Source organism: Zootoca vivipara, chromosome 9, assembly GCF_963506605.1.
Source record: "Zootoca vivipara chromosome 9, rZooViv1.1, whole genome shotgun sequence".
Classification (NCBI taxonomy): Eukaryota; Metazoa; Chordata; class Lepidosauria; order Squamata; family Lacertidae; genus Zootoca; species Zootoca vivipara.
Genome location: NC_083284.1, coordinates 60,988,325 through 61,011,489, shown reverse-complemented (window position 1 = coordinate 61,011,489; position 23,165 = coordinate 60,988,325). Strand labels below are relative to the sequence as shown.

General features: G+C 42.3%; 2 protein-coding genes across 8 annotated transcripts in view; one reads left to right on the top strand and one right to left on the bottom strand.

The window, feature by feature from the left end:
- Nucleotides 1-8,574, bottom strand: part of ATP10D (ATPase phospholipid transporting 10D (putative)) — a 56,364-nt gene extending 47,790 nt beyond the window's left edge. For all 7 annotated transcript variants that reach the window (XM_060278873.1, XM_060278876.1, XM_060278875.1 and 4 more), the window contains exon 1: nucleotides 8,426-8,574. The gene's annotated coding sequence lies outside the window, so the exon portion shown is untranslated. The remainder of the gene's footprint in view (nucleotides 1-8,425) is intronic.
- A 4,430-nt stretch (nucleotides 8,575-13,004) lies between these two features.
- Nucleotides 13,005-20,638, top strand: COMMD8 (COMM domain containing 8). The gene is made up of 5 exons (XM_035113954.2): nucleotides 13,005-13,113; nucleotides 14,733-14,888; nucleotides 16,105-16,257; nucleotides 19,015-19,170; nucleotides 19,997-20,638. The coding sequence occupies exons 1-5, from the start codon at nucleotides 13,072-13,074 to the stop codon at nucleotides 20,015-20,017; spliced, it is 528 nt and encodes a 175-aa protein (XP_034969845.2). The 5' UTR covers nucleotides 13,005-13,071; the 3' UTR covers nucleotides 20,018-20,638.
- Nucleotides 20,639-23,165: the final 2,527 nt, after the last annotated feature.

Genomic DNA, 23,165 nt, shown 5'->3' with positions numbered 1-23,165 from the left:
ATCAACTATAATATACTTAAAAACAGAGACATAATGGCCAATGCCTATTTCAAGGGGCTCTTATATTTTATTACAGTGGTACCTCTACTTACGAATGTTTCTACTTACGAATGGAGCTCCGTCTGCCATCTTGGATGTGGTTTAGATAGGATTTTTTTCTACTTACGAATTTTTAGATAGGGTTGCTTCTACTTACGAATTTTTTCTCCCAATGCATTCCTATGGGATTCGACTTACAAATTTTTTCGACTTACAAATGTGCATTCGGAATGCATTAAATTCATAAGTAGAGGTACCACTGTATTAATTTTAAAAGCCTTTAGGAGTCCTAATGAGTACCTGAGAATTCATTTTCAAATACTAGTCCCTCCTTTTGCACTTGAAGGAGTGACTAGTATTTATAATGGGAAGTAAAATAATGAAAGAGTCTGCCTCTCCCTCCCTCCCACATCCTGAGTGCTCGAAGTCCAAATTCTAATTAGTGTACCTTTTTAATATATGGGTGCGAGTCTTCAAGTAGGTATACCCAAAGCATCTACCGGTATATTACTTCTTTACCACAACTCTGCATGTTCTTATCTATAAGGCTACTTACCAAACAAAACTTGTTTGACAAGTAAGGTGCGAAGCTCAGTGCCTTTCAAAAACTGCCGTGTAGGTGTAACCTCAGCAATATGGATTTGCCAAAATATTCCTTTGGGGTTTTCCTGCAGATTCCTTATCTGTTTATTCTAGATCACTCTGCAGTCTATCGTGCACATTTAGTAAGGGAACTTCAGAGCCCTCTAGCTGAAAGGACACCCAGAGATACCGTACCAGTACACTTGTCCCTTCTGTTTGTGTACCCAAAATATTTGACTCCTGCCAGCAAATCTCTCCTGTAATGTTTGGCAATGTCCTGAAATCAGTGATGCTAAACCAAGGCAGCTTCCTTTTCGTAAGGATATAACCTTCTAGCTCTAAGTGTGGAAAACTTCCTCAGGAAATACGTACAGGAACTAGAAAGTTAAATTGTTGGCGGGCTGCATTACCTAACCTGACCCAAATATAGTTGTTTCTGCCACAAGGAACGCTTCAGAATTGCTCTTCAGTGTGCAGAGAAAGTCGATAAGCAGCTTACGCAATCTTTCTGCACAAGGAGGACTGGCTCCAGATAACATGGATAAGTTATCTCACCATGGTTTAAGTATATATAAGGGTGCTGCCTCCCTGGCCCCCTGAGGGCAGCTCTGAGCATTCAACAGCTCAACAACAGGTAGAAAATCAGGTGCAGCTTAAGGAGGCGCAGCAAAGAGGAAAGCCACCCACTGCTGCATTTCTGCCAGAAATGAAACTGCTCTGGACACAAAAAAAACTACTACTGGCTAAAAAAACCCCGAGAAGCACACCTGAAAATAGCAATGGCCCTTTTGGCCAGCAATAACACAGTAAGGGCCAACATAAAAGTTTTATTTAGTATTATTTTATTATTTATGAAATTTGCATAACTCCCTATACCCAAAGATCTCGGGGCGGTTCGCAACATAAAATGACTATATAACAAGCAAAATACATAATAAAAATAAGAACAAAACCAAACTGATAATCCCCATGACCACTCTCTGAAGAGCCTTGGCCCTTTTTGCTGTCTCGATGCTTGCGATGACCCACTGTCACTGTCTCTGACCTACACAAGCAGTGGAGTAGGAAGCTGCCTTATACTGAACCAGATCATTACTCTTCCTAGCTCAGTACTGTCTGCACTGACTGGCAGCGGCCGTCCAGGGCTTCAGATAGGAAATATTTCCTTGCCCTATACAGTGATGCAAGGGATCGAAACAGCAGGTGCTCAGCAAATGTTGTACCACTGAGCTAGGACATTCCCCCCCCCTCCCAAAAGCCTTCTCACGAAACTCAGTACGTAGCTAGAGCTACTAAGGAGCCTTAACATCCCACATCCCATCACATTTGGGACAACACCCAAAGCTATCCCAAAGAGACGGTGCCAAAAATACCTGGGTGGTAGCATTTGCTAGGGGACAAATGGTCTCCTCATCATGGGCGTAGCCAGGATTCTTGTTGGAGGGGGCAGAACATCAGTTCACTGTGTATTTTTTAATTGATTTTTATTTATTGGGGGGCAGCTGCCCCTCCCTGCCCCCCGGGCTACACCCACGCTCTCCTTACTCATGGGGAACAGTGCCACTAGCTTAGTAAGGTTGAATGCCTTTCAAATGCTTGGCGCCACATTTTAGGTGACCAGACACATAATGATTTATCCAGCCTAGCAACTGCTACAACAAATCAAGTGGTTTAAGCAAAATAGCACCTTACCTATTCTGGATCCACACAGCTCCAGAGCAAAGTAACATTATTTTCATGCAACAACATTTAGCGACACCCTAGCCATCGTCGCTGAAGGGATTTGCAAAAGGTGCAGCACAGGCTTTTTAAACATAATTCTTAAACGGAAAAATACTGTATTACGGGACTGCGGCCTAGGCGGTCAAACCGTTTCTCACAAATCCTATATGGCTCCTGTGCAGTTCAAGTGCAGCTCCCGATAGCTTTAGAAAGATGAACGGAAGAAGCTGATCTATAAGGGTAAGTCAAAAAATGTGTGACAGAGAGTTAGAGTGCCTTTTCGCCTTCTCTCATCCCTTTCCCTAGCCACACAGTGGCCAAATGGAGCATGGGAGCATGGGGTAGGGCTTAAGGCTCAGGAGGGAGCAGTAATCGCTGGAAAGCAGAGAGAAAGGAACAGTAATATGTCTGGCAGACGTTGAGAAAGGGGAGAGGAGGAAGCAAGGCCCTGGCAAAGGAAGGGGGTGGGAATCATAGGGGGAATAAGGAAGCAGTGTTGACAGCCAAGTCCGTTGACAGAGAAGAGATAACTAGGGAAGGTACTGTTTGGGGATCGTTGCAGAAGGAGAAACAGCAGTGAGGCTGTGCCTTGCGGCTCTCAACCATTGGACGATATTGGCAGGATTTCCTTTGGCACAGAAACTTGGGCCGCCCCTGTGCTGCAACCGCCTTCCTTAAGCTCAGGGAATTCCTCTTCAGAACTATAAACTAACTCCCACTGTTCTCAAATTCTAGAAGAGCTGGAAAGAGAGTCATGTGACCCACAAGATTCTCTGCTCCAGAATTCCATGGCTCCCACACTTGCCTGCTCCTCTCAGTCACACACACACACACACACACGTACAACTGTTGCCCCCCCCTTTCTGGACCCTAAATATATTGTTACTAGGCTCAGAAGACCGACCCTAGGGAACCTGAAGCCTGTAGGAAGTCAGATTCAGAACGTTTCCTCTTTCCCCAGAACCATTAACTTCGGACTCCCGAGATCCTCAGTCAGCCTCACGCTTAATTTCCGACTCCAATACCCCTTTCCACAGCCTTACTTTGATACTAAAATGTATCAAGGAGGACAGAGGCCTAGTCTCCTTATACCAGGCACCCCCCAAACTGCGGCCCTCCAGATGTTTTGGCCTACAACTCCCATGATCCCTAGCTAATAGGACCAGTGGTCAGGGAAGATGGGAATTGTAGTCCAAAACATCTGGAGGGCCGAAGTTTGGAGATGCCTGCCTTATACAGACAACTAAGAAGAGCAAGCTGATTTTCTGAGGTGCATGTGTACTGCGGGGATCACGATTAAAATGGTGGGATATGTGGGGAAAGGATATGTGTCCCACCTTACAGAAGACAGCTGCCAGAGGACTGTCCTCTGTTTGAATGATTTTTCTATTTGAAGTCCAGTCTAATAAGGGAGATCAACAGCCTTGTCTATCAACAGCAATAGACAAACAGGTCACCTGGTCACAGTCTTCCTCATGATGGTTAGATGTACTGGGTTTCCATTGAAATTATAGTAATTATTCACAGATTAGTATATATACAAAAATAAATTGGCATATGCAAATATGTGGCCTCTTTTTGCCTCCTATTTATGGAGATAAGGGTCCTCTTTTTTGATGTGTAATAAGTGGTCTTTCTTAGATTTTTTAAAAATTAACAATCAGCTCATACTAGGTGTCCCACAGACAGCCCAAGAAAATACCTTGCTTATAGCTGAATTTACAGATTTTTTTGAAAACAGGAGCACTGAAATAGAGAGAGTGCCTACCAACTATCAATCAGAGCTATAGGTTGTAGTTTGGTTTAAGGTTAAGGAGAATATGAAATAATGTTTTAAAGAATGAATAAATAGAAATATGTAAAGGAAGATATACAATATGATTTTTAGAGTTATGAGTTAGAAGTTGCTCAAGATGATTGACAATGAAGCACAGAAAGGGGAGATTCGAGGAAGTCACCCTAAAATGGTTAAGAAAATAATAAGAACTGAGAAGTATATGTTTTTCTTTTGTATGTTTGTATTTGTGTATTTTGTATAGTACATAATTGTGTTGTAAAACCAAATAAAATAAATAAATAAAAAGATCAGAACTATTTTATTTGGATTAAATAAGAGGATTGGAGCAGGATGAAGGAACATCATCATCTCCTGAGAAACAGAACATGGGAAGTCACTCAAAAATGTTCAATTGAATAATTGGCTCTTTTGATTGTATTAATATTGGTATTGTATTAATGTGGCATATATTGGATTGCTATTAAATGAAAAAAACAAAAACTTATTTAAAAAAAGGGGGGAGAACACAAACATAAAATACAGTGGTACCTCGGTTTACAAACACAATTGGTTCTGGAAGTCTGTACTTAACCTGAAGTGAACTTTCCCATTGAAAGTAATGGAAAGTGGATTAATCCGTTCCAGACAGGTCCGCGGAGTACTTAAACTGAAAATTCTCAAACTGAGGTGTACTTAAACCGAGGTATGACTGTATATAGTAAAACAAAACAAAAAGAAAACTCCGGTGTTGTGTTTGAAGGTTATGAGGTTTATAATTAATAAGACCTTAGCAGATAAATCACAATGTAGCATAGTTAACAGATGGATGGCGGCTAACAGATTGAGGTTGAATCCTGACAAGACAGAAGTACTGTTTTGGGGGGACAGGAGGCGGGCAGGTGTGGAGGACTCCTTGGTCTTGAATAGGGCAACTGTGCTTCTGAAGGACCAGGTGCGCAGCCTGGGAGTCATTTTGGACTCACAGCTGTCCATGGAGGCACAGGTTAATTCTGTGTCCAGGACGGCTGTCTACCAGCTCCATCTGGTACGCAGGCTGAGACCCTACCAGCCCACAGACTGTCTCGCCAGAGTGGTGCATGCTCTGGCTATCTCCCACTTGGACTACTGCAATGCGCTCTACGTGGGGCTACCTTTGAAGGTGACCCGAAAACTGCAATTAATCCAGAATGCGGCAGCTAGACTAGTGACTGGGAGTGGCTGCCGGGACCACATAACACCAGTCCTGAGAGATCTACACTGGTTCCCAGTACGTTTCTGAGCACAATTCAAAGTGTTGGTGATGACCTTTAAAGCCGTAAATGGCCTCGGTCCTGTATACCTGAAGGAGCATCTCCACCCCCACCATTCAGCCCGGACACTGAGATCCAGCACCGAGGGCCTTCTGGCGGTTCCCTCATTGTGAGAAGTGGAACCAGACAGAGGGCCTTCTCGGTAGTGGCACCCGCCCTGTGGAACGCCCTCCCATCAGATGTCAAGGCAATAAGTAATTATTTTACTTTTAGAAGACAACTGAAGGCGGCCCTGTTTAGGGATGTTTTAAATGTTTGATGCTGTATTGTTTTTAATATTCGGCTGGAAGCCGCCCAGAGTGGCTGGGGAAACCCAGCAGATGGGCGGGGTATAAATAATAAATTATTATTATTATTATTAACACCTGTTTATTTCAATAGGACTACAGTATAGTGAGACTTTAAAAACAAAACACTGAACCCAGAGTGTTATAAGAAAGGGGAAAATAATCAATGATATTACCTCCCGCAAACCAACTGCACAGGAGGAAGAGAGGGGATACTTCATTCATGGGATACTTCTTGTGGCACAATGGATCAGTGTGTCTGGCCGTTAACCAGAGGGCTGGTGGTTTAAGCACTAAATCATGGTTTAGTATTTTGTGAAAACCAGGTGAGTATATCAAGTAGAAATGCAGGCCTAGCTCAATGTAATAGTGAGCCTTATTAACCCTTCCACTTCAAACAAGCTGTGGCACAAACATGGCACTTCAGGTACCTAAGCTGTCATCAGCCATGTGTTACTCAGATTATGATTCTTTCATTGGGGTTGGGAGTGGGGAAGATGTAACAAAATCAAAACCCTTTTCACATTATCTGTCAAAATCAACTCAGAAAATGGGAAGCCTAATTATCTTGTGCAGGGCGGCATTGTCTGACACATATTCACTCAACATTAGAATGGGGCATGACCCTACATGCTTTACTGACACTCAGCTTATTGAGTTAAGCATCTGGTTTTATTTTTGCTACAAGATTCCCACAAGCAAAATACTTGCATACAATGCTGATGGCTGCCATTTTGCTAGTGTGTCCTAGTTAAGGTTGCTGTAGCAAGCAGGTGTCTAGGCTACAATGCAACAGGTAGGAGAGAGAAGTAGATGGAAAGTGCCCACATGAAAAACAGGTGGGAGAAGCCGAAATGGCCTCATCTCCCAGGAGATTTAAAGGCACAAAGGAAATCCAGTTTGTAGCTTGGGAACTCTAAATGGCCTCCTGGCTACTCTTTTTTTATAAAATTTTTTTTATAGTTCCCTGCCTAATCATCAAAGTAACTCAAGGGAATTTACAATCCAAAACACAGGGCAATTTATACATATACATATACATATACATATACATATACATATATATATATATATATATATGGTAACCATCTCTATTAAAAGTACAAATTAACATCAAAGCCAATTCCTTACCAAAAAAAACCCAGACAACAAAAATCATAAGACCACCAGGCTCAATACATACTCAATACATTTAAAGCACCTGACTTTCCCCCAAAGAATCTTGGGAACTGTAGTTTATCACTCACAAAGCTACAATTTGCAGCAACCTTAACAAAATACAGTTCCCAGGATTCTTTGGGGGAAATCATATGGTGTGTTCACAGCAGAGAATGATCTACAAGTCAGGAATTCCGTGGTTCGAATTTTGCCTCAGCAATGAATTCACCTGCTGGTCTAAAAGCAAGCCACACTCTTTCTCATTCTTGATCCCCCTCCCCCCTGCGAATGGGGACCAATTACACTAATTGGTAGTTGGGATTGCAACAAGATAATGCATGGGAAGCTCTTTAAACGTATCAAAGTACTATATAAATGTTCAGAATTCTGCTTAAAAATTGAATTCCCTCTCTTTTCTTTACTTCACTATGGTCAACAGGGGCAAAGCAACAAAATCCAGCTTGCTTGTGCCATGAGGCCACAGGCTGAACTTACCCAAAGACAGAACACTAATACTGAATGCAAATGTTAAAGCCCCAATACCCAGATAGAGAACCTGTGGCAATGTGGCATAGGCAGTGGAGATTTGTGGCACACCTGGACAAGTGCAGGACAGCCTGCAGGCCTGCCCACATGATAAGAAAACTGTGCTACCTATTCTGCAGCTCAGATATGACAGGCAAAGTCACACCAGGGCACATAAGTATGGGACACTTGTGCTGGGCCACCTTATACTTTAGATTTGACTTACCGCGCATTAGCCAAAAAGATTGGCCAACAGTTGTCCTAATGAAATGCAAAGGTTGAACTACAACTTACAAACTCCACACAGCTCTGACCTGCGTCCATAATTACAAAGATCACATGACATGAGGCTTTATTCTACTTTTCCCAAGACTGTTCTAACTTCCCATAAAGTTCAACAAATAGAAGAACACCAGCCTAGTTTGCAAACACACACTGGTCTACTTCGAAGATACAAAACTGAACGACAAAACAGAATCAATCATTCTGAGCGATGCCACAGGTTTGCCTCATGTGGCTGTGATAAAACCTTCCTTAGGTTACTTCTGCCTACTCAGAAGTAAATCCTAAAAGTTCAGTGCGGCTTCCTGTACCAGGTAATGTTATAACGTGCCTGCCCCTGGGACGTTAGGGTGAAAGGTGTATTATACAGTATATTATAATAAATATCATAACTGTCAAGTTTTTCCTTTTTTTAAGGGAACTTCCCTTATGCTGAATAGGCTTCCTTGCGAGAAAAGGGAAAACTTGACAGCTATGATAAATATGCACAAGACTTGCAGCGTTGGAGAGGCGCGTCTGAGGAATACTTACGTTCGTTTTTTTCTAGATGAATAACAAATACAGTAAAATACCGATTTAATAAAGCAAAGCCAGGAGAATCTAACTTTTTGACTATGTCAATGGGATTCCGACAGAGCGGGATGGGTGGTAAAACGCTCTAGAGATAGAAAGAGAATCAGCAACGCACAAAAAGGAAGGGGAAGATGAGAGAGAATGAATTCGCACGAGAAGATGCCTCTTACTAGCTCTCCCCCTGGGCGCATCACAAAAACGGCCTCGATTCTCCCCGCGCACTCGAACGCTCTCCCCCTGCCGCCGATGTTCCCACTGCGGTCCGAAACCTAAGCACGCAGCCAACAGCCTGCAGCTGCGAGCCGATCCCCTGCCTCCCCGCCCATTTCGCCGGCTGCAGTAGGAAGAACCAACCGAGGGCGTGGGGGGGGGAGAGGACAATCTTTTGTGGAGGCCTCCGCCCTTTCTGACGCCTCCTTAAGGCGTTTCTCTCTTCTCCCAACTCTAGCACAGAAATCACAGATCTGTAGAGCTGGAAGGGAACCCATAGGGTCATCTAGTCTACAGACCCCCCCCCCCGAAATAAGGTATCTCAGCACGTGGTTCCCCAAAACTATACCCGACCCTGCTTAGCTTTGCAAATGTGCAAGCAGTTTTATTTATGCACCCCAAGGAGGACCCGTTTAGAGCAATGCAGCGTTGGCTTCCATGGCAACGTCTTTGTCGTTGTGTTTACTTTTCTCTTTCATACATTTCTTTTTGCAGCTGCTAACTTCTGTCTAATTTCCCCCGTTTTACTCCTTCTGTCTTTATTAGTTCTAAGTCCCGCTGAGATCCTAGTAACTCTTGTTTAGGATCAGTGCCTTCCTAGAAATACAATACTGTAATTGTTTGTATTTGAATATCCAGGAGTTCCCACTAGTTCCCCCTCCGCTTTATTTAATAGCAACTGTGACAGAAATGAGATCTTCGCATTTTATTCTATGTGACTAACAGTCCGGAATCCCCCCCTAAATTGTCTTCTCCATACTTTTCACCTGGTGCCTGTCCGAATCACTAAGATCAGGATTGTCCTAAGTAATTTTGTTGCCTGAGACAAAAAACTCAGAACAACAACCTCTGTCCCTAGATAGCATAGAGTACCACCCCTGGGTAGATTGTGTCTTGTGAATCAGATTGAATTGTCAATCTCCCACACAATTGCTTTCAGTGGTATCCTAAACCAACTGAGGTAACTGCCTCACCTTGTATCATCATGACAAGGCAGTCTTTGGCTAGAATGCCATATTAATATCGGGATACCAATATTTATTAAAATATTTATTAATCTAATCTAATAAAATATTTAGGGCATAACAATCTTCACACTAGGGACCCAGGTGGCGCTGTGGTTAAACCACTGAGCCTAGGGCTTGCTGATCAGAAGGTCGGCGGTTCGAATCCCTGTGACGGGGTGAGCTCCCGTTGCTCGGTCCCAGCTCCTGCCAACCTAGCAGTTCGAAAGCATGTCAAAATGCAAGTAGATAAATAGGAACCGCTACAGCGGGAAGGTAAACGGCGTTTCCATGTGCTGCTCTGGTTTGCCAGAAGCGGCTTTGTCATGCTGGCCACATGACCTGGAAGCTATACGCCGGCTCCCTCGGCCAATAATGCGAGATGAGCGCGCAACCCCAGAGTCGGTCACGACTGGACCTAATGGTCAGGGGTCCCTTTACCTTTACCTTTAATCTTCACACTGTGGTGTACAACTGCAGAATCAATCACAACAGCATGAAATCATTTATTTGAAAACACACAACCCCTTAGAATTAACAGTATAAGTGAAACCAAAGTGCAATAATGAAAAATGTAGATGAAAATTAAAATGTGTTTCTTTAAAAATGACAACTAATAATGATGGAGCAGAGCCACGTGGATTTCCAGGGAGAATAAATTCCATAAATGCAGGACTACCACCCCAAAAAGCCATGCTCCCAATACTCATCAGTCTGGCCTTCAGATATCAATCTTTTGCACAGGCAGGCTCACATGGATACAGGTAGTCCTTCAGATAGTCAGGCTCCCAAATCAGTAGTCTCTGATGCAACAAGCAAAAGGTCACATTCTTACTTATGACTTTAGAACAAAAGTGACTACAATGCTCATTCCATGTCGAATATCATTAATGCACTTTAGAATCCTCAACCATTTTCTTTGGCTGTACTGTGAAGATCTCCCTCTCCCAATATCTATATACCTACAAACTTTATAGACTACTTTAACCATCTAGCACAAAACATATGCCACATTTGTTGTATTTCAGATAAAAGACTGCTTGGTGTGTTTTGCCTGGTTGGGAATATCATAAGGTACTAAGTTTGTTAAGTAATAAAGGTAAAAGGTAAAGGACCCCTGACAGTTAAATCCAGTCACGAATGACTCTGGGGTTGCGGCGCTCATCTCACTTTACTGGCCGAGGGAGCCGCCGTTTGTCCGCAGACAGTTTTTCTGGGTTATGTGGCCAGCATGACTAAGCCGCTTCTGGCAAAACCAGAGCAGTGCACGGAAACACCGTTTACCTTCCTGCTGGAGCAATACCTATTTATCTACTTGCACTTTGACGTGCTTTCGAACTGCTAGGTTGGCAGGAACTGGGACCATATTGAATAGCAGTAGAAGTTGGAGTTCTTGGGAAAGTCCAGAAATAAACGATAAATTACAAGAACTCAGGCCAAAAGAAGATGGATTTCAAATAAATCTTCACAAGGTTTTATTGATGTGATGCGGAGTTTAAATGGGAATCAATCCCAATGTTGAAGGCAAATAAAGGTAAGTTCCAGTAAAAATCAGGACAAGGCCCCGTTTCGACTATTCTTCGTCAACAAAGATTCACAGGTCAAAGTGTACCAAATATGTTTGCCAAGGGAAACATACACTTTGGTACACTTTGACCTGTGAATCTTTGCTGATGAAGAATAGTCGAAACAGGGCCTTGACCTGATTTTTACTGGAACTTACCTTTATTTGCCTTCAACATTGGGATTGGTTCCCATTTAAACTCCGCATCACATCAACAAAACCTTGTGAAGATTTATTTGAAATCCATCTTCTTTTGGCCTGAGTTCTTGTAATTTATCGTTTATTTCAGGAACTGGGACCAAGCAACAGGAGCTCACTCCGTCGCGGCCACCCATGTCCATTTGTTAAGTGATAATTAACCATAATTAATTGAATATGAGAATATGTCAGTGAGAGTTAAAAACACATTCACAAATGCCTCCCACTGAAACCAGTAGGACTTTCCTAGAGTTTCATGCAGGTGGCCTGTGGCATGTCCCCATTAAATATCCACATTGATTTTTCATTGTATTCTGAGTGCTTCTTTTAGTTCTTATAGTGTATTTTATTATACTGTAATTTGAATTTTATGGAATGAAACATGCAATACGATAAAATACAATATAAGAAATAAAAAGAAGCAATGAAATACATTGAAAAATAATATAGCATCTGGCACTGCACGTTACAATTGTGACAAGAGACATAAAAATCATTAAGTGGTCCTCCAAGACCACCAGCCGGGGGGCGGGGGGAGTTTGGGAACCACTGACATAGGAATACCATGATACTTGAAGCACTAAAAACAACTCTTTGGACAGAAAAATATGCTGATGCATCTCAAAGGGTGCAAACTTCATGAATGTGTATAATATGAGATTGTTCAAAGCTTATTTGGGATGGCAGAGGAGCTGCTGTCAGATAGAAAGGACTGCTGTTTCAGATGAGAAACCAGGCACCAACTGGTTTGCAATCTTGAACTAGACTGCAGGCAAGCAGGCTGTGCTTATCATCATCATCATCCATTCATTCATTTCCAATTTCATGCAGCAGCATCTTATCACTAAATAAAATGCAAATTGGTGCTGACATGTCACATTTGCACTCGGCTTGCAACATTTGCCCTGCAATTTTATTTGAGAATTTCTCTGCTTAGCTGGATGGCCTTGAATTCTAGAGTTGTGATGAAGCAAAACTTCTCCCTATCCACTACACATGATGGCTGGAACACTAGCAGAGGGAGAATGAATGAAACTTGTTTCACGCTCCAGGGTGAGAACACACTGTTGTAGATCTTAGAGGAGACAGGAGTGGGTCAAGTATGTACGATTTCTCACCAGCCTCTGGTTATTCTAGTGTGGGGTTAATGAGCATTTTGTCTGCTAGCTGGTTGGCTATAGTGAGAGGAAAATGCGGTTTCTGCCCCAGGTGAGAGTCTGGGTGTAAAACTGTGTTTATGGAAGACAATCTTACCCGGCTACGAGTGATCGTCAAAGAAGAAGAACCTGTCCTTCCAGGGGAGAGACCCTTGGTGAGAGACATGGGGTGGCTTGATTGATGCTTTTCTATTTCTTGTCACAAGGTTAATTGAAGTTCCTCACATCATCTAATGTGATCGATTAGTATACTGTGATTTTGCTAATTTATATTATACCTTTATTATATACCAGCAGTCTTTTGACCTGGTTTGCAGCTTGTTCTGCTGAAACATAAACACACTGAAATAAAGATCTGCCTTAGGGCAGGACCACTAACCAATTGCCCTCCCCTCTGGAAGTGCCTGGCCCGGACTAGCACTTCAACTCAAATACAAGGAGAGCCACGGCTTTGAAGATGGGGGTGGGATGCGTTGAAGGAGTGGGGCGGGGCTTCAGCCGCTGCGCAGGCTCCTTGCGCAGGAGGAGGAGGATGACGCGGAGGCGGAAGCGGCTTTATTCGGGCGCTCTGATAGGGCCAAGGCTGGCCAGAGCGTTGTCACGTGGCCCCGCTACGTTCGCAGCTTCCACCTGGCGAGTCAGGACTCCCGCGCGTGCGCAGCTTGGATGGGTGGGACAGAAAGATGAAGCTGACGGAAAAGTTGCCGGCCGAGGAAAGGCTGAAGGTGAGAAGGCGGGGGGAGGGGGGAAGGCTGGCCGCTGATTGGGTAAAAAAGGCGCGCTCCTTCTTTCCTGCGTTGGAGGGTCTGCTCTGAGGCAAAGAGGCGCGGGGTGGTTCTGAAGGAGCTACTGCGGTCCATTCCCAAACTTGGCCCTCCAGAGGTTTTTTGGGACTACAATTCCCATCATCCCTCACCACTGGTCCTGTTAGCTAGGGATGATGGGAGTTGTAGTCCCAAGACATCTGGAGGGCCAAGTTTGGCCATGCCTGAAAGCCCAGAGTTTTGCCTCCAGCAGGGCGTGGAAAAGATGGGCCGGCCCGTCCCCCTTCCCGAATGACCCCAACATTCCTCGGGTTTCAGAGGAGCGCTGCTCCTGTTCATGGAGGCTCCATTTGCCTCATGCCACCAGTGTTCCATCTTCTGAAGGGTTGATGGCAGACAGAAGCTGCCATGTGGGCTTCTTTCGTGGAACCCTGAACTGACTGCATGGCCTCCACAGCATTGTTGTTGTTTAGTCGTTTAGTCGTGTCCGACTCTTCGTGACCCCATGGACCATAGCACGCCAGGCACTCCTGTCTTCCTGAACTAAAATGGAAGGGAATGGGTGAATTCAGTTCGGGTGACTATCATATCTACTACTGTGGGCAAGAATCCCGTACAAGAAATGGAGTGGCCCTCATAGTCAACAAAAGAGTGGCAAAAGCTGTAATGGGATGCAATCTCAAAAATGACAGAACGATCTCGATACGAATCCAAGGCAGACCTTTTAACATCACAGTAATCCACAGCATTACCTGGTGCTTTTGCCCTTCACCATAGGAGTCAACTAATGGCTGAGGTCCCCCCCACCCATTTTTTTTAAGATTGTTGGGCATTGCCATTCAAGTACACACACTCTCTCAGTGTGTGTGTGTGTGTGTGTGTGTGTGTGTGTTGTGTCATGTGATCAATTATGTGGGCGGGGCTTACCTGTCCCCCATATTTTATTCAAGTTGGCACCCCTTGTTCTTTACTAATGCACCTGAAAAGGCTCAAAGGTGGTGTGTTCATAACACAGGCTTGGGCACAGAAACAGCAAGTGGTCTCACAGGCAGGGCTGGCCCACCCATGAAGCGACTGCCTCAGGGTGCCATTTTCCACAGGGAGGCAGGTCCCGCTGTAGATCTTTATGGCCCCTCCTCGTTCCCGATGTAGATCTTCACCCACCTCTTCTTCCCAGGTGGGGAGGGGGATGCCATTTTGTGTTTTGCCTCAGATGCCAAAATGTCTTGGGCCAACCCTGAGGACAGATAATTCTGGACCGTCTCCATATGGGGTGGGTGGGTGATCAGATTGTTAAGTCAGTAATTTCAACAGAACCCCTTGCTGGACAGAGGCATACCCAGAGTCCTGCAGCACCGTTTTGTTAATTTTAATTAATTTTGCTAAGGCTATAATTTGGAAGTGATCAAACTGTTGATTGCAAATGATGTGGTGTTGCATAGCAAAGTAGATGTGCAAAGATCCTGTTCGCTACTAATAATTACAAACATCACAAAATACAACATCAATAAAACCAACAAAATGCAACATCAGTAGAACCAGCTGTCTCTTAAAGCTTTGTTTATACTCATTTCTTCCAGTTCTTTCACAAAGTAATTGATGGGATTTGTGGCCGTGCATACCCTCGATATCAAGACTATAACACTATTTGGAATTTGACAGAATGGATGGAGGTTCTAGAACAAACCTCGGCATATTTCAAAAGTACCGTTGCCAAAGATCGTTCAGATGAAGAGGTATCCGCACTTGTTTTGTGACCTTGTAAATAAAGACTCAGTATTGCTATTCTAATTTATGTAATAATATAATCTGTTATGAGAAAGTTATTAGCAGAGCCTTTGTGTATCTGCAACAGGTATCTGCTTCAAGATTAAGTTCAATTTGCACTTTTCAATTAAAACAGATTATACATTTGTGTATTCTGTAATTCTTGTAGATTATGAAAAGAATCAAATGAAATTTAATATGTCTTAAATCTTTCATTTGGGATAATGTTCAGTTAAAGACTTTTCTTCTCAGGTGTATTAATCTACTGCTGATAAAACTTGTTGAGCTGCCTGTACTTGATTTTTATTCCCGAAATGGTTACCATTTTTCTGATTTTGATTTGATGCTCTAGTGAACCCAGTTGGTGAGTGCCAACATAAATTAAGCCGAAATGAGGGCACTGAGAAACAAGAGGGAGGTACTAGTATGCATGGGAGACTCCAAGGTTTTCAGAAGTAAAAATAATAATATGTATATATTTTAAGAAACCCAAAAATGAAAGTGGGGGGAGTGAAATTACCCCAACAAGGAGTGTATTGCTATAATTGTACAGCCAAGAACCACACAGTTATTCCACTGCTACATGATTAGAGGACTTGTAATCAGATGATCAGGGACCATGAAACAGCTGGAAAGAGGGGGCAGGTGCAGACACCTGCAGCCAAACCAAGCAGCTTTGTGTTTGCCTCCTCCTGCAGTCCCAAGTTGGAGTTTTGCCACGCACTGCTGGATGCCATGTCATTCCTAGCCTGCATTTCTTAAAGTCTGCCACATAGTCATTTTCTCTTTCAGGCAGTTCCCTGCGCCATAGCTTTGACAAAGGGGAGGTAGTTTAGGATTTCACAGCTGAGCACATGAAGGGCTTTGCGGGCCCAGCTGCTTGTTGCTGGCTCCACGGTTATCAAAGCGGTAGGAGCTGCTCTTGCCTGTGTATCAGTGGTACTCAGTTGCATTGTGGTCCTCAGCTGCAAGACTGAGGCCCATATTTTAGTCAGTACTTAGAGTAACGGTAGAACTGGCGTAATATATAGGCATTCTGGTGGTTTTGATTGTGCCTACAAAAAGACACAGAAATGATGTGGCCTTTAAAAAATAACTCTTGTATTTACAAGTACAAGCAACGGCAATTGTTATCATACAACCTAATACATTTACGTGTTTTTTTCAATATTTTTTGTTTTGTAGGCACTTCAGCCATTGGACGAGCTCAGTTCTGACTCTCAAAAAGCTGTGGTGACTTGCTTGAAAGGCAGAAAACATGACATCAGGCATGCCCTGATTGAAAGAACAAACGGCATCTGTTCGGCACGCCTCCTGGATTTTGACTGGCAGCTGAAGGTTAGGCTGACAGTTTCATTCCTAGCTTTATAAGACTGCTAGATTGTGACTCTCCAGATATTGCTGGACTGCAACTTCCTTCGACCCTGAGCATTGGCTGCAATGGCTGGGGCTTATGGGAGTTGGAATCCAGCAGCATCTGGAGGGTATGTTGCTGACTATCTAGACAAATATATGTGGTCCATGAGACTTTGAAACAGACTATGGCAGATCAACTGAGGGGAGAGAAGGCGTCCTGATTTATAATGGAATGAGGTTCCCCATCCCTGCTGTATAGTATGTAGTAAAGGTTCCAAACAATTGCTATTAAACGGTTAGTAAGATTGTGATGAGCCATAGAAAGGAAGTGGGCTATTATGTTTTGTGCAATAAATGTGTAAAGGTAAAGGGACTCCTGACCATTAGGTCCAGTTGTGACCGACTCTGGGGTTGCGGCGCTCATCTCACTCTATTGGCCGAGGGAGTCGGCGTACAGCTTCCAGGTCATGTGGCCAGCATGACTAAGCCGCTTCTGGCAAACCAGAGCAGCTCACGGAAAAGCCGTTTACCTTCCCGCTTGGAGCGGTACCTATTTATCTACGTGCTTTCGAACTGCTAGGTTGGCAGGAGCTGGGACCGAGCAACGGGAGCTCATCCCGTCGCAGGGATTCGAACCGCCGACCTTCTGATCAGCAAGCCCTAGGCTCTGTGGTTTAACCCACAGTGCCACCTGCGTCCCATCCAATAAATGATGTACCGGTACATAATACAGCATTTTTTCACTCTCCTGAATTGGACTGGTTTACAGAATATTTACTGTATGGTATAGTACGTTGTAGCAATGTAACATGCCAATATAATCTACAGTTCCCCTTGGATTATATATAGAACATTCAGGTTGTTTATAAGATCTGCATAAGAGGATCTGTGTTAAATCTATTATAGTAGTTTGGTCACGTTAATGAGAATTATGCAGCTGGTAGTTTGCAGAACATCTGGCCATCATGCAAAATGTTTGCTCAGAAGAGTGATTACTCTTCTAATGTGCTTCAGCTTGCTTCGCTGTGGTTATAAACTGGCTCTTGCGTAAATTTGTTCTAGAAGCCATTAGATAAAGAGAGGGGTTTTTTTGTCTTATTGGAGTTCTTAAAAGCATTATTTGTTGAACATTGCAAACATTTCAGCAGGAACCTAATTGAGAAATTGTGAGCCACACATGGCTCTTCATTTCTGAAGGGCTTGCAACTTTTCTTCATGGCTAAGGTTTAATTTATAAATCTGATTAATCTGCAGTTCTCTTTCCCCTATGGTTAATTTGAGTTCATTACATGTGCAAATGTGTGCATATTTTCAGCCTTTATGAATAATACCTACAGCCAGACCTTCTGTACCTTCAGGTAATAGGTTGATTATAAACCCCATCAAACATGTTTGCACCCAAACCCTAAAAATACCTCCTTGGAATTGAGACCCTTTGTCTATGGGAGTCTTGGGACCCTTTGTCTATGTCTATGGGAGTATTTGATAATCTTTCGGTTCTTGAAAGTGTGCTTATGACAGCAATGAGCAGGCTGGAGAGGCATATATGGTCTGACAGGTTGTATTAGTAGTGCCAGTGAGTACTTTGACAAATTGCAGTGAATCCTGGAAACCAAAGAATTACTCTGATGGAGTAAGAATGTTTTCTGAATAGATAAGCAAAATAAAAAAAAATCCTTCCAGTAGCACCTTAGAGACCAACTAAGTTTGTCATTGGTATGAACTTTCGTGTGCATGCACACTTCTTCAGATACATTGAAGCAGAATAGATAGTCTTGCTTTATTGTTATTTAGTCTTGCTTTATTGTGGATTATTCCCTTGCTAGATTGGGATAAGCAATGTATTACACATGGACAGCTTCTGTCTGGCCAAGGTTTCTTTCCTGAGTGCTTCTATACTGCCTTGCTAAGGTCATAGTATCCAAGCCCAGTTGATTCCGTAATGTGTGGAGTTTTGTGGGTCACACTGGGGATCCCACCCCCCTGCTATATTTTTGGCAGTTCTGCTTCACAACAATCTATATGTATGAATATGAATTAGTTTATTTATTTGGGATACATACTGCTCTTCAACAACAAGGCAACACATTCTCAAACTGTACAAGGTGGCTTACAATCTTAGTAAAGTTTTCATAGCAGGGGTGGGCTTCCACAAGTATATTTCCCACCCTAGTACAAAGGAACAGATTAATTTATGATACTTGGGGCCTGGATGCTTTGGCCTTGGTGGATCTGGGGGCAGATCCTTCTTTCTGCAAATCTGGGGTGAATCACAGTGTCTGCATTGAGGGCTCTCTCACCACACAGCTCTTCCTAGAGACAGCTCACCTGATGGCAGCTAGAATTCTCCGAGAAGAAGACATGTAATTGCTCTCCTCCCTTGCCAATATCAGTGGGGGGAACTCTTGGCCTCTTATGTTTTATTGTCACTTTTAAAAAGTCTAAAATTCACATCCTTTAACTGGGTTGTTTCCAGTGGAAATTTCACTCCAGCTGATTTGAAACCTGTGTATTTGCTCCATATAGAAAGCTGTTTAGACCATTGTTGTTGTTGTTTCTGATTAAATTTTTTTGGTCCAGGGTTCTCAGTTACAGGAGGATACCCTGAATGTACATCTTCATGACCATATACTTAATATAAATAACGTTTTATCAGCCTTCCAGAATCTGCTCACTGTGTTGTAAAAGTGCTATCATTACTGACCTAAGCTGTTTTATTATTATTATTCTCCTGTATAGCTTGCTCTCTCTAGTGATAAACTTTCCATGCTGCAAATGCCACTCCTAAACCTTGATCTGGATTTAACAGAGAATGGTAACCTCAAGCCATACTCCGTAGAAATGAATAAGGAAGAGCTACAGAACCTAATAAGTTCACTGGAAGCTGCCAATAAGGTGTGTATCACATTATTTTAGAAAGCTGAAATTACCCAAATGATTTCCCTGATAAAACTAGCAACAGTTATTTGTATGCAAAGAGTCCACTTTATGGGATGTATCCAACAAAGTTGTCCTGTTGGTGCAAGGATTTCTGCCTGTGCAACAGGATGTCCCTCTCCTCTTCCTGCCTGCCTCTTGCCCTCCCCATTTGCTTTGGAGGAACCCACATAACAGATTGGGGGGCACAGGGAGAGGAAAAGGAAATCCTGTTGCACAAATTGAAGTCCTTGTGCCAATAGGACAACTTTGCTGGGAAAAAGCCCTCATTATGTAATAAGAATCTTATCTGGGGCTAGGGGAGACTTCTTTAGGTCATATCACTTAGAAGATATTTGTCTTAGGACAAGGATAGGGAACCTGTGACCCTCCACAACTTAATTCAAATGCAATAGGAAGGCTTGCTAGTGTTAACAGTGTGATTATTCAGCTGTCTTTAATTCAAAGTACTTCACTATGACTGGCAAGATCTTTGGAGTCCCTTTCAGTTCTGACTTCCTGCCCTTGTTTGTTGCCTTGGAAATGTCTCTTCTGGCTGAAAGTGCTATGGAAGTGTGGAAGAAGATTACCAATCCACCCCTTAGTTGTGTGAAAGCCATTAGAGACTTATTTTATCCTTTAAATGAGAAGACACAAAGGCAAAAAAATGTGTGGGTGTAAGTTTGAAATGTATTCAAACATTTTAAAAGGCTGCGTAAGCCATTGTTTGAGCATGAGAACCTACAGAGTTGTTACGCGTTGCTACTTAGACTTACTGCTTCCAACTTTTGTATTCCTCTTGAAGGTTGTTCTGCAACTGAAATGATTCCGCTATCGGAAGTGTCAGTGAAGAAAATAGAAGTGTATTCTTCAAAACGAAAGGAACTGAAATGCTTCTGAAGTGCTGAGGTTGACGCATTAAAGTGAGAGACGGAAAGATGTTATTCACAATCTTACTGAGAGAACAACTCTTGATCTCTGCTAGGCCAAAATAAATGCAAAATCACATTGTGGTTAACCGGTGAACATATCTTTGATAGACCGCTGCATTTCTGAGAAGGTTTGAGTGCCATGTTAAAGCATTTGTTGGAGATCCTGAAGATAGGGTGGACTTTGTCCTATCATGTAACAAGCAGCCAACAGTTACCTGAAATAACGTGATGCAAATATTCCTTTTCTTCTTCTCTTGGGATTTGTGTAACTAAATTGCAGACTAGGACTGTGAAAACTATTTTATACTTAAAGACACAATTTGCTGTTATATTTTCGAACTGCATAAAGAGGTTTTGTTTTGCAGATTGAGCTCTGTTAAACACAATAGAATGTGTCTACAATTAAGTGTAGTGGATTGAACATGCCCATCACCAGACCATTTTAAGCATTCTGCCTAGCTCTAGCTTATAATGTGCTTCTGTGTGAAATAAATTGATTTCTCTTAAATATTAAAGTTGGGCTGTGAGCTAGTCTTTGGGTTGGGTGCAAAGGTATCTGGGTAGCTGGATAGTGCCACACTTAAGATTTTTATTTGTGTATCCATTTTGTTGAGAATTGGAGAAAAGACTCACAAATTGGTGAATACCTATAGTATTGCTGGAATAATATATCATTTCCTATATATAAAATGCTTCTGAGTTATGGAGAAGATCCATTATTACCACATGTTGCTACATCAGAACTTCAATGCCAATATGGAAAGGAGTATTTTTCAAATGCTTAAAGTGTCTGTATGATTGACTGATAAAACATGACATGAGAAGAGATGTAGCAATACCATTTTTCATGAGTTGTTTTTTTTAAAAAAAGGTATGGGGAACAAATTTTCCATTGCTTTATTTACACACCCACACCCACACAAAGCCTCATAATGCATGCTTGAAATCTCCATGTAAAATTTCAAGCTGTACAACGGAAGTTTTAAAAAAATGTTTATTTGGTTACTAGGAATACATCAGCTAATGAAATTTACATTTTATTACATTTTCAGAAGCTATGAAAACTGGTTTAATGATAAAACTTAAATAATGCTACTTCATTTGCATCTCCCCCCACCCTGCTCATTCCTGCAGCATTTAAAAGGGAAGTCCGGAAAATAAAATACTGAGTAAAAGAACAAAGGGATGGTAGTTTCTGTACTACAGCAAAAAAACAACAAAAGACCCCCACAATTTCTCTTGAGTACTGTGTTTCAGAATTGATTTCCCCCCTAAAATACGTAAATACTAAAATCAAAATATGTGAAAAATCAAAGTTGGGACTGGAGAAGGGGAGTGAGAGATGGCACTAGGCATGTTGACACTTTTAAAAGGAGAGGCTGAAAAATCTTCATAGTTAAAGGAACAGCCATATGTGTGTACCTGAATGTTATGTTGCATCCAATATGTGGATGAACAAATGGTCCGTCGTAAATGAAGAGCATGATATAAAGAAGGATGGCTCTTGTGGTGCAGCTTGTTGGATCAGAATGATGCAGTCCTGGGCCATTTTAAAGATCTGCAATCTGACTCTGCCCCTGATCAGACTGTGATGTTGCAGTGAATGGTCAGTACTGGTGAGACCTGGGTCCATATCCTTCCGTGGTCATGAAGGTTACTGGATGGGTTTGAGAAAGTTAGTATTTATCAACGTCTTGCACGATTGCTGTGAGGATTATCCTAGGTGTACACTGCAAAAGTGTATACTAAAAATGAGAGAAATAGGTGAACACAGGCCATCATTTTAATACAAGGTGCAATTTAGGATTGTTTTGTAAATAAATTCTAAACTACAAATGGTTGTCATTATAAGGAGATTACTTTGAATGGCACTCCCAACTGTGTGTTGGTTTAGAACAAGCAGTAGAGAAGAATGGCGACGAAGAGTGAATACTGCCTGCTTAACAAGGATCATGGTCCATTAATGCTTACACAGCAAGCAAATATGCATTCCCTTTGGTGGCAAATAAGCAACATATGAAGGGTGGTGAAGAAATATAGCTTGTTTCTGTCTTGGTTGAACTAACGTCTGTTCACTGAAGGCTGTTAAAAAAGTGCCCTTTCTGTGCAGATTCACATTTTCTTGGATATGGGTGCTTAGCCTGTTTATCTACAGACAACAGATACTACAATGTTAAGTACTACACACAATGTAAGTTATGGGGTGACAAATATGATAGACATAGTTTATTGAAAAGGAAGATTCCTCTGTCAGACTACACAGCTGTTATTCCTGTGGGTTTCTTTTGCCATGGTGCGTGGCTTGCGAAATATGTACAAAATATCCCCCAAAGCGCTGTTTTGAATGAAGGCTGCAAGAACAAGGTCACAAACCCAGGGAGTTTTCTGGCCTTCGCTGCTGGACAGAAAGGTGTTTTCCCACATATGTGATCATTTCTCAGGAGTGTCTTCTTGGCCAAATCACAGCACCTGCACACTGACTTTTGTTATAAACAGGGTCCAGTATGCATGCCAAAGGCAAAAATCTAGCACAAATATTAAGCATTAAAAACTTTGTTTCAACAAAGGATGGAAGCTGTTCGTCCTATGGTGATAACACCATTTTAGCTGTTGCAAGGTTTAGAAGAAAATTTCACAAATGCTGCTATGGAACACACAGTTTTTTCTTCTTGTTTTGCAGTTTAACTTTTAAGATAGCCAAGAATGAACTTTGCACCTCAAAGTGAAAAGATGCCATTGCTCTGTTGTGATGAATGAGAACTCAGCAAGAGTAAATGCAGCTTGTACAAGAGACCTTTCTGGTGACCCTTGTGCTATACTAGATCAGTTGAATCAGCATATGAAAATAATCACAGTATTGTGGGCTTTACAGGTTTTTTTCTTCAAAACATACAAAAATGTACAGTTACTCCCAGAAAACACCTTTGGAAAAATATTTGAAAGAACATTTGTGTTGACAGCAATAGAGTCTAGTGCTACATTATGCAAGATGTGCAAAAACAAACAAACATGCAGTTATATACAGTAGGGAAACAGAAGCCT

Coding starts and splice junctions, on each gene's coding strand:
- COMMD8 (XM_035113954.2), top strand. CDS start 13,072: ATGAAGCTGACGGAAAAGTTGCCGGCCGAGGAAAGGCTGAAG. Junction 16,258..19,014: donor ATTTTGACTGGCAGCTGAAG/GTTAGGCTGACA, acceptor TCTCCTGTATAG/CTTGCTCTCTCTAGTGATAA. Junction 19,171..19,996: donor CACTGGAAGCTGCCAATAAG/GTGTGTATCACA, acceptor TTCCTCTTGAAG/GTTGTTCTGCAACTGAAATG.